General features: G+C 50.8%; 1 protein-coding gene across 1 annotated transcript; it reads right to left on the bottom strand.

Moving 5' to 3' along the window:
* Positions 1-2,307: 2,307 nt before the first annotated feature.
* Positions 2,308-8,467, bottom strand: LOC103166556 (zinc-alpha-2-glycoprotein-like). Its single transcript, XM_029083097.2, has 7 exons — positions 8,003-8,467; positions 7,213-7,482; positions 6,161-6,439; positions 5,296-5,412; positions 4,133-4,165; positions 3,240-3,329; positions 2,308-2,475 (listed from the first exon to the last, which is right to left on the bottom strand). The coding sequence occupies exons 1-7, from the start codon at positions 8,280-8,282 to the stop codon at positions 2,456-2,458; spliced, it is 1,089 nt and encodes a 362-aa protein (XP_028938930.2). The 5' UTR covers positions 8,283-8,467; the 3' UTR covers positions 2,308-2,455.
* Positions 8,468-11,863: the final 3,396 nt, after the last annotated feature.

The raw sequence follows: 11,863 nt of genomic DNA, 5'->3' as shown, positions 1-11,863 counted from the left end.
CTGAATGTGAGTAGACCCTAAGCCCTTACCCCCATGGAAGGGGGCTTTCCTGGAGACGGGCGGGGTAAGGGAAGGAAGATGGGGGGTGAGTGAGCTTTCTGATGGTAAGGAGTGACCAGCCAGCTACACAAAGATACCAGGCATGCACTTTCATGATGGCATTAAATGGCAGCGACAGGAGAACCTATGTTAGAATGCGGGGGCTGGGGGTGGGACCAGGTGACCCAGCCCCACCTCCACCTCACCCTTTGACAGCTCTCCTCTTCTGCTGTCCCCACTGCTCCCTCATCTCCCGCCCCCAACCACAACAGCTGCAAACACATGTTCCAGGACTTTTTCTTGTGAAAGGGCTGACTTCCAACCAGTTCTGGTTTACTTCTGTTCCCACTCCCAGACCAGCCCATAATCCTGCAATTAATTGGGAATGGAGATGCTCCTCCTCCTGCCTCAGCCCTGCTCCTAGCCCTGCAGAACATTACATGTAAATCAATTGGGAACAGAGATGGACTGGAGCCAAATGGGAGTTGGCTGGGGAAGACAGTCCTCTTCCAGGTTTTTGACACCCCCTCTTCCCTTCTGCCCCATTCCATCCTGATGAACAATAATAATAATAATTACGATTCTTGCTAAGCGCTTAATATGTGCCAAGGTCTGTTCTAAGCACTGGGGTTCATCAGGTTGGACACAGTCCTTATCCCACATGGGGCTCACACCCTTAATCCCCATTTTACTGATGAGGTAACTGAGGCCCAGAGAAGTTAAATGACTTGCCCAATGTCATACAGCAGACGTGTGATGGAGCCAGGATTAGAACCCAGGTCCTTCTGATTCCTAGGCCCTTGTTCTATCCATTAGGCCATGCTGCTTCTCTGCTGCTGCGCCAAGAGATGGATGAATACTAATTCACACTGTGAAACTAGCCACCACTCTCCCCATCTACCATCGCCTACTAAAATCAGTCTCCTCCAGGAAGCCTTCCCTAATTAATCTTGCATTTCCATCTTTTCATTCATTCAATAGTATTTATTGAGCGCTTATTATGTGCAGAGCACTGTACTAAGCGCTTGGAATGTACAATTTGGCAACAGATAGAGACAATCCCTGCCCATTGATGGGCTTACAGTCTAATCGGGGGAGCACGGGCTGGGGAGTCAGAGGTCATGGGTTCAAATCCCGGCTCCTCCGCTTGTCAGCTGTGTGACTTTGGGCAAGTCACAACTTCTCTGTGCCTCAGTTACCTTATCTGTAAAATGGGCATTAAGACTGTAAGCCCCATGTGGTACAACCTGATCACCTTGTAGCCTCCCCAGCATTTAGAACAGTGCTTTGCAACATAATAAGTGCTTAGCAAATGCCATCATTTTTTGTTGTTGTTTATCTAATGGCCCTTACCTTCCCTCCCTCTGGCATCACCTATGAACTTGACTCCATAACCCCTCAGCCCTTAGATATGTAACCATCTAGTCAATTGCCCCTCTCCCCCCAACACATACACACACCTGCAATTTATTTTCTCTCTCTCTCATTAGATGGTAAACCATTTCTTCTTTCTCCATCATAGTGTCCTCTCCCAAGTGCTTAGTTCAGTGCTTACCACTCAAAAAGCTCTCAATAAATACCACTGATTGATTGATTGATGAGGACCAATTTTGGACTGAGTAGGTGAGTTCAGATTGATGGGTGGATCTGTAGCTAACTGAAAGTGAAGGTCTTTTTTTGGTCTGATTTCTCCCCCCTTCCAGTCTTGGACAACTTTTGCTTTCAGGGTTAGTTTTCCCAGGGTCCCTTGGGACCTGTTCCCGCAGCCATGGCTTGAAGTTTTGTGTTTTTCTGTCCCCTAGTGCTGGAATTGAAAACTGATTCAGCGCTGTAAATCCGGCAGACACAGTCTGTGTGGGCCGGAGATGGGGCTGTAGGCTGGGGCTGTCGGCTGGGCTGTCCAGAGAGGAACTCTGACCGTAGGCTCAGTGAGGGTTCAGACAGATGGAACACTTTGCAGGGAGCACAGGAGAGAAGGGTTGGCTTCTCACTGTCCTTCTATTCAATTTCATTAGGGATCCCCCAAAATAGTGGCTTCGCTCACGAGGGATCAGTTGAAATGGGACATGCACTCATGTAAGCAAGTGTGCACTCATGCACTCACGTACTCACGAACCCCTGCAATCACTCACGGGGACATGAGACAGAGAACTGGAAGAAGGACTCTGCTGGAGAGCTCCCTGCAGTGGGGGCTGGGCCATTCTGGATGGGACAGAGATGAAATCGTCCTCCACCACCTGCCCCACGTGATTTTGAGCTGCATGGGAGCATGAGAGGTTCAACTTTATTATTTTGATTCAGGTTGTTGTCAGTGACATTCATTCAGCATTTACACTGGGCAAAGCACTATGGTAGACTCGGACAATCGTTGCTAAATCAGTGAAGATCCAGGCACAGCCCAAAAGGGGCTCGCAATCTAGGTGGTAGAGGACACACCTACAGAAAAATGAGGATATAATATGATCAAAAGTGACGATGGGTTAAAATTCAACATTCAAACTGGCATCAGAAAGGAGTAGTTAAACACTGTGTGGAAGGAAACAGTTTTCAGGCTCCTCCTCAGTCCAGGAAAATCATCCTTCCTCCTGGACCGAAGACCCCAGGAAAGAACCTCAGGTCCCAGGGCCCTGATCCAGCTGTGAGTCCCGTGCCCCTCATTTCTACCACCCATGATGCCCCGATGGAGTATTTCCAGTGAGGAGGCATCTGCCCAGACCCTATGGGACCCTGCCTCCTTTTTCTCCCACTCTGCTGGTCTGCTTCCCCGGAGTTCTTCCGTAGCTTCGGGTGGGCAGTCTCTGAGAGTCTGGGAGGAAGGGACCCTATTTTCAATCTCTCTTTTACATTTTGGGATACCCCAGGGATCTGATCCTCCCTGAGGGTTCCTGGGGAAAATACTGATAATTGGGGCAATTTTCTAATCTCTAATTCCTCCCCCACCCCCCTGAATGCTCTGATTTATGATTTCTCTATCAGCCAGCCCTATTGTCTCAAACTTCTCCCGGAGCCCAGATAGTATGTACAGCATCCTCTGCAGTCACTAACAGTGTTGGCTGATGCATGGGGCCCCGGGGTTGCTGTGAACCCTTGGGTCATAGTGCTGGTGTTGATGGGCCTAACCCCCATTACCCACCCAACTCTGCACTCCCTTCCTAGAATTGTACTAATAATTGCCCCAACACCCACTGGGGGGCTCTGACCTGTCCCTGCGCCAGGATCCGGGGCGAGGGAGACATTGGGATTGGTTGGCTCTGGAGGATGCACTTCAGGACAATCCAGGGATGTCATCTCTGTGGAACAGGAATGGCACATGGACCCAGCCACCCCTCTGAACCCCGAGCGCAGCCTCTTTCTTGCCCGTATGTGACCCCAGGCTCAAGCTGCCATGGTGTCTGCAATAACCCGTCTTTCCTGCTCCCCTCCCCCATAATTCCATACAGTCCAAATCAAGGCCTTCTCATCTAGAAAACTTTTCCTGATTCTGCATCCTCCCAACACATCAGAGTCATTCAGTACAACATCCTCCCCCTCCATCCCCTCCTCCCCTTTCCATGTATTTCCATCTGGGGTGGGGGGGAGGGGGCGGGGCTGTCCTTATGCCTGTGTGACCTCCCAAGTAACCCAGGAGCTCCCTGAAGGCGCCTATTACAGCCCCTAGGGACTCGCAGGCCAGATTCGGGAATGGACACATGGAGAGGCCCTGGCTTTCGGGAAGGGCCCCAGACTGCTCATTTTTCCTTCTGGAGACACAGATGCCTTATAATAATAATAATAATGTTGTTATTTGTTAAGCGCTTACTATGTGCCGAGCACTGTTCTAAGCGCTGTGGTAGATAGAGGGTAATCAGGTTGTCCCACGTGAGGCTCACAGTTAATCCCCATTTTACAGATGAGGGAACTGAGGCACAGAGAAGTGAAGTGGCGCCTACAGTCACACAGCTGACAAAGCTGGGATTCGGACTCATGATCTCTGACTCCCAAGCCCGGGCCCTTTCCATTGAGCCACGCTGCTTATGAGGATTCAGGGTCCAACCCTGAGGGACAAGAGGCCAGGGACACTGGGAATTGGACTCTGCTGCCTACAGACACTCACCCTTCTCTGAGGCAGTGATCTGTTCCTCTGAATCTGGAATGCAAACAGAGGGAAAATCAAATATGGCTTTGGCCAGAGGGAGCAGTTCATCCCTCCCACCCTCCGCCTCTGGGCAGACCTCACCCAACCCAAGTATGAATGCGTGTGGATGAAAACACCAGACAAGGAGGTCCCACGAAAGGTCTGATAAATCTCACTGTTGGGAAATTCTGTCAAAAGTCTTACATAAACCCAGCTCTCCAGTCCCAACCTTCCTTCTTTTCTGCAATCTGTATTTCCTCCTGCTTTCAGGACATCTTCAGTTAGACGTCCCGTTGACATCTCAAACTTAGCCAGTCCAACACAGAACTCTTCATCTTCCCTCCCAAATCCTCTTCTCCCCATGACTTTCCCACCACAGGTGACAATACCAACATGCTCTCTATCTCACAAGTCCCCAACCCTAGAATTATCCTTTACTCCTCTTTCACCTAACAACCAGCAAATTTAATCACTCGCCGAATCACAGCATCTTCGGAATCTGCCCCTTCCTCTCCATCCAACCTGTTACCATTAGCTTTCCCAACACTCAATCAGCTCTCTTCCCCTTACCTAACTGCACTCCTCTTCCACTACAATCTAACCCACCTAATTCAATCCTCTAATCACAACCAAATGTGCCTTGATCTTGTCCCTCACGCCACTGACCTCTTCTTCGTGAACTCACTACTGCCTGGTACTCCCTCTGGTTTTACATATGCCAGACCCTGCCCATACTCAAAGACCTATCAAAATCACGCCTCCATCCCACCTTATTCGCCCTCCCTTCTGTGTATCTATGCACGCGTGTAGTCACCATACTCTCATGGCATTTATGCACATAACCCTAAACTCTTTGGCTTTACCTATCTGTAATCTATTTTAATGTCTACCTCCCTTGTTAGAGTCTAAGCTCCTTGAGGGCAGGGGTCATGTCTACCAACTGTATTGAACTCTTCCAAGGGCTTAGGACAATGCTTGGCACATAATAAGTGATTAGTGAATGTTATCAGTGATTGATGGATACTCCATTTCCCAAAAATCCCCCTCAGCCGGGACTACCACCCCCCCCACAACTTCTACCTCGACCCCAATCGCTCCGCAGATCCCCTAAAGGTTTGACCACTCAATTCCCACCCCATCACCTGTTTTCTTCTTCTTCCATATGATGATGCCCACAGCTGGGCTCAGCACCAGCGCAGCGGCTGCCATCACACCCAGGGCCTGGTCCCATGGCATCAGCCAGGAAGACTTCTCTGGGGCTGCAGGGGGCAAAATGTCAGTGAGGAACTAAGCCAAGATCTGAGCCCACAACAAATCTGCCCATCCTTTTATCCATCATTTGCATGGCGCTCAGTGTCGGTAAAAAAGCAACCAAAGGGGCAGCAAAGGTGGTTTGGGATGTGTTCAGGACCCCATGGATGAAGATCTATCTCCGAAAGGAGTCATAGGAAATTTGCTCCTGTCACCCCCCTTCTTCCTGGTAACTACATGCTCCTAGATTCTAAAGGCTACCTTTCTCCGAATCCTCTTGGGACTACGGCCTGTGGTTTGCTTCTGGTACATGGGTCGATATGCTCAGACATGTATATATTTAGAAGTTCTTGTTACTGTTGATCATGTACACTGATGAGCAAAAAATTTGGATTTGGGTTGTTGCCCCCCATGTACTCTTGGGTTGTTGCCCCAAGTGATTACTCTTCTGCCCGAAATTTCTGTGATGGTTTGACACTATTTTTCTGCCGCCATCAAACTATTAAGAAACTTCCACAAACCAACCTGTGGGTGTGCACCTGTGATCTAGCACAAAGTTTTCCACAGATACCCACCCCGCTGGTTTCATCCCTTTTGGCTCTGGGTTTTCCCGGTCATTGCCCCTGCCCTCAGAAACTGTTAGTTGGGGTCCTTGCTGGTGACCTTTGTCATGGATTTCAGCCTCAGCAGAGCCTCCAGTGAAAACCTAGGTACCCACCCTCTCTCCCTCCCTCCTTTTTCCTGTGCGACCGGCACCTGGGAAGAAGATGGGCCCATCCAGGGCACTGTGCTCCACCACGCAGGCATAGCCAGAGTCCCCAACCTCTCCCTGTACTTCCAGTGTCTGGCGCACATAGAAGGAGAAGTCGGCGTTGGGAAGGGTCCCGCTGGAGCTCTCGTCGCCCCACAGCCCCACCTCCCCATCCTTCACCCAGCGCAGCAGGATGGAGCTGGGGTAGAAGCCGGTGGCCAGGCAGATGAAAATAACACGGCCATCTTTGGCATCGTGGCGGGTTACGGTCACCTCCGGGGGTACTGAGGGAGAAAGAGAGAAAGCAGCAGAGACACGGGGATCGACGGGTCAGAAGACTGTGACAAGCCCAGCTGGTATAGCCCCAAACATGGAAAAGGGGGCCAGGCCCAGTTGATTCCAGAGCAGGGAAACTAATCTTTCCCCAGGACCCTTCCAGAGAGTAGGCTGTCTTGCATGGGATGTCAATCATCCACCTGGTGAGCGCAGCTGATGCGCAGCCAATGACAGGGCAAGTTTTGAGCAAAGAGGAAGGGGCTAAGAAGGAAGGAAGAACTTGCCTCTGGAGCCAAGAAGAGCAAGGTCTCCATATCAGCATTAGGAGGGAGTGAGCACAGGGAATTTTTGTCCCCCAGAAAAGGTCGGGGGGACATCCCTTCAAGCCCCAGCAGCCAGGCCTTGGGGAGTGGAGCTGGCTAGCTGAACCCCAGATGCTTCCCATGCCTTCAGAGATTTCTGAAACCCAGAGTCAAGGGATAATGGCAACATGCCACTGCAACAATCTTGGGGAACACCAGCTTGGAGCACAAAAAACTTTGTCTTGGCTGTTAATGGAATTGGGCCCTGGACCTTGAGTATATCCCTGGGTGTCCAGATTAGAAGTGTATGATAACATCACCTGAAAGGGAAGGAGGGAAGGGCAGGGAGGAATCTCCCCATTTTGCAAATGAGCCAACTGGGAGGGGCAGAGAGGTTAAGAGGCCAGTCCTAGGTCCCAAAGCCAAAAAGTAGAAAGGACTGGGACCCACACCTTTGATGGACCACACTCAACACTCACTGTGTTCTCTGAGGTACCAGAAGTGAAGAACCATCCTCATCAGGAAGGGACATTCCTCTCTCACATAGTGTTCTGCTACCCGAGACCAGAAGACTCTCTCTTCCCAGAAGTGCCGAAACTGCTTCTTAGCGGGCCCGGCAGTCACCCAGGTCCCCTTCAGCTCATCCAACCAAAGGACATCCTGCCCTTCGTAGGCAAACCTGAAGCGAGAGACCACCTGGACGCCTCTGTCCAGCTCACAGCCCATGATCAGCTGAACCGTTTGGGTCCCTATAGGAGGTGGAGAACAGAGATGAGGCCTGGGGGAGCACCCAAAGCCAACCCCCAGGCCTACCAGCTCCATCCCAGGAAGGTGGACACATGCATTGCTATCACTTTTCTAGGGTCCCAGCTCTGCCCGAATCAGCATCAGCCTGGCTGGGCTCCCCAAGACCCGTGGACTTCTATGCTCAGTGACCTCTGGGGGCAGAAACAGCCCCATGAACTCCATGAAATGAAAACCCCGGGAAGAGTGGGTCGTTATGAGTCTCTCTGGGGTTTGGGTGTCAGTTTCAGGTTCCCTAGGTCAGTCCACACAGGACATTCCTGGCCAGAAAAGTGTCAGATCCTTGGAGGCGAGTGCCCTGATCTCCTCTGCATCTCTGGATTGAGCGGAGGCCCCCAAGGGAACCTTTGGAGGGATTAGCTGCTCTCATCTTCCCTGACAACTCCCAGGGACCATTTCCAGATCAAATCAGGACCAAAGAAAGGAAAATGAGGAAAGGAGATGCCACAAGACTGGGTCACTCACGGCTGCTGTGGTTCAGGTACCGAGCCCAGTTCTCCATGCCCCAGCGGAAATCCTTCTCGTAGCGCTCCAGCTCTGCCTTCTTCTCCTGGACCAGCTGCCCACCCACCACCTGGTACAACCAGTTCAGACTGAGAACTACCTCCCGAACTGTGCTGTTGTAAGATGCCATCTGCTGCCCATCCAGCAGGATGATGGCCGTCAGCTCGAAGAAGCCGTCGTAACCACTAACCGCCGTTAAGAAGAAGGTCCCAATGTGATGCTCTGTCCGGGGGAGATGCATTGTAAGATGGATAAGGCAGCTCAGTTCAACACCTCAACCATACTCTGTCAGTCTTATCACATCCTTGATCCCATTCCCTTCTCTCCAGTACTACTTGTCAGGTCCAGTTCCTTGGCCTCTTCTCTTTGCCCCACCATAGCCTTTCCCTCCCTCAAAAAGCTACCTAAAATTCCAATGGTCTCCAGAGAGCTTCCCTAGATGAACAGTTCTGGCTCCATTTCTGCAGGAGTGTGACTCCCATAAATCACAGCCCCAGTGCCCATCTCTGTAAAGCACAAATTACTATTATTATTACTATAATTATTATGGTATTTCTTAAGCGCTTACTATGTGCCAACCACCGTTCTAAGTGCTGATGACCCAGGATAAAGAATGGACATCCGGAGTATGTAAATTGGAATTAATCCTTTATCATAGTAACATCCTCGGTTTATATGATTTTAAATCATTGTGTTTCCATGCAGTAATAACAATGATCTTTCTATGACTGTCTGGTCATACGGTATGGGCCAGACTGTCTGCCCTTCGCGGGAGGAGAAAGGTGATCAGGATTTCTTCTCTGTTTGCCCTCTCCACCCTCTGCAGGACCCAGGAAAATGTTTGCATATTTATGTGTGTGGTTGCATGGGTGTTGTCTCTTCGATTAGACTGTCAGCTCCTCAAAGAAAGGAACTGGGTCATCTGTCTGTATCTCCCTGAGCACCTGGTTTAATATGTGTGCAAAAAAAATGCATATATACATGCATATGTATAGATGTGTACTCTTCCATCAGACTGTCACTCTCTTGAAGTCAGGAATCATATCTTGTCCTCTCTCTATCCCTCCCAACACCCAGTTTGCTCCAAAGAACACTCAGGACAGAGGGAGAAGTGACCAAATGACCGAAAGATTGATTGACTGACAGACAGACTGGCTGACTGACTGATTGACAGATTGATATGCTCCAACCCCATTCTATTCAATACTGTTCATTCCTCAGTTTCCAGCCTTGCTCCTCAACCCAGAAGTATAGTGAAGGGAAGAGTTAGGCAAGTCTGAGAAGCTTACCATGATGAGGAATACCCAGGTTGTTATAAGGGAGTTGAAAATTGATTATTTGCTCACATTAAAGCTCATCCACCATTTTTCTACCCAGTTCCTCCATCTTCTGAGGTCTTCATGAACCTGGGGACTTACCATTTCCCCACCCTTCGGGAATTCCCTGATTGTGGCACCAAAATTGAATGGTTTTACCTTTCTCCCCTCACCCTGCCCCACTACAGTGACACCGGGGCTGGGGAAATCACCCAACCATCTTTGAGGAAAGGGCAAGGAGCAAGGTTCAGGATTGGAATTTGGCACCTCAGGCTGTTTTCTCTCCTGTTCAGCCCCTGACCCACCATCCTAGTTTAAATCAGGAGACCAAGAAGCATCTTAGTGGACTAGTAATAATAATAATAATGTTGGTATTTGTTAAGCGCTTACTAAGTGCAGAGCACTGTTCTAAGCGCTGAGGTAGATACAAGATCATCAGGTTGTCCCACGTGAAGCTCACAGTCTTCATCCCCATTTTGCAGATGAAGTAACTGAGGCACAGAGAAGTGAAATGACTTGCCCATAGTCACACAGCTGACAAGTGGCAGAGCTGGGATTCGGATCCACGACCTCTGACTCCCAAGCTTGGGCTCTTTCCACTGAACCACACACAGGCCTGGGAGTCAGAGGACCTGGGTTCTAATTCTAGCTCTGCCACTATCCTGCTGTGTAACCTTGGGCAAGTCACTTTACTTCTCTCTGTCTCACTTTTCTCATCTGTAAAATGGGGAATGAATCTTCCTCCCTCCTACTTAGATTGTGAGCCCAATGTGGGAGAGGAATGGTGTTCATCTTGATTACTTTGTACCTACTCCAGCACTTAGTACTGTAATTGGCATATAGTAAGCATTTAACAAGTATAAGAATAATAAAAGTAATAATGATAACTCTGAGGGTGGGGCTCCCGGTCCACTCCTACCCAGCCCCTTTGTCTAGGAAACTTCCAGACCCTCTTTTTTTCACTTAAATCTTCTCGACGATAGCAAATGGAGATCAGGAAGGGAGGGGCCTTGGAAGGCGGGAAACCCCTGAGCCCCGGTGCAGGTGGGGGTGGTCAAGAGTGGGAAGGGAAGCGGGGAGCACAAGCCTGATTTACAGTCATAGGACATGGGTTCTAATCCCAGCTATGCTACTTGCCTGCTGTGCAACCTTTGGAAAGTGATTTATCTGTAGCTCAGTTTCCTCATTTGTAAAATGGGCATGTAACACCTGTTTTACTTTCCCCATTAGACCTTGAGCCCTATATGAAACAGGGATGGTGTCTGTTCCAAGTATCATTCATTCATTCATTCAATAGTATTTATTGAGCGCTTACTATGTGCAGAGCACTGTACTAAGCGCTTGGGATGAACAAGTCGGCAACAGATAGAGACAGTCCCTGCCGTTTGACGGGCTTTCAGTCTAATCGGGGGAATTACATCACAAGATGTATCCTGTATCTATCCCAGAACTGGGCCTTTCTCAAATACTACAGATATTCTGACCATAGTCTGAAAGAGTTGTACAGTCTGTGGGGTTTGGCACTTGGGCTTCCTCCTGCGGGGGGAGGTTAGGAGCCTTGGGGGGCAGCCGTAGGCCTAGGTTTCTGGCTAGAGATGGGTGGGCCGTCCTGTTCCCCATTCCAGAACGAATGGCTTAGGACAAAAAGAGTGGGGAGGTCGCTCCTGGCTGGGCAGGGAGATTGGAAATCGTCCCATCTGTTCGTCCCTCCTCCCCACCGGAGTGGGACCCCTCTGAGGGGACAGTGCAGTGTGTGACCTCTCTGACCGATCCTGACCCCAACTCCATCCACGCCTTCCCTCCCCGGCGCAGGACAGGCGGGCTCAGTCCAGGTTCACAGACCCTCCCCGTGCACTGAAAGCCCCCATGATCCCGAATCAACTCTCTCTGGCTATCTCGTGTCCTCTGATTCTGTCCTCTGTGGGCATAGACCGGCCAGCGACCCCTTCTCCACTGACCCCCACATCTCTCCGGGAGCACTTAGAGCTCTGAAATCTGAATTCTAAATTCCAAATTCAGAACCCCTCAAGGAAGCCAAAATCTGAAACTGTACTTCGACCCCAGGTCAGCTGGGTGACCGGTGCGCTGGGAACTGATGGAACCTATATTTGCCTGCCCCGCAGCCGGGTACATCCCCACCCCTCACCCCCCAAGACTCACCCTCCGGGCCCTGTGTCAGGGAGGGGGAGCCCAGAAGGAGGCAGAAGAAAGAGGCCAGGCACCCCAACCTCCTCCGCACCTCCATCCCGCTCCCTGGGCCCCACCCTGAGCCCCAAACCACGGTCCCGGCTCGCAGGGTCTGGATGCTCCTTCCCACAGCCAGATGCCCGTTCGGGGTTTGAGGCCGATGAGAGTCCCGCTGCTCCCCGACGGTTCAGCGAGGAGCCCCGGGGTTCGGGTCCCTGAGATAACGATCGCACGGGGCGACACCTGCTTCCTCCCACGCTCAGCCCCACAGCAAGTCCTGCCCTGCCCGACTCAGCCCTGCCTGCAGCCTGACTCCGCC

The sequence above is a fragment of the Ornithorhynchus anatinus genome, chromosome 18 (assembly GCF_004115215.2).
Source record: "Ornithorhynchus anatinus isolate Pmale09 chromosome 18, mOrnAna1.pri.v4, whole genome shotgun sequence".
Taxonomy (NCBI): domain Eukaryota; kingdom Metazoa; phylum Chordata; class Mammalia; order Monotremata; family Ornithorhynchidae; genus Ornithorhynchus; species Ornithorhynchus anatinus.
This window is presented reverse-complemented; position numbering and strand designations above follow the sequence as displayed.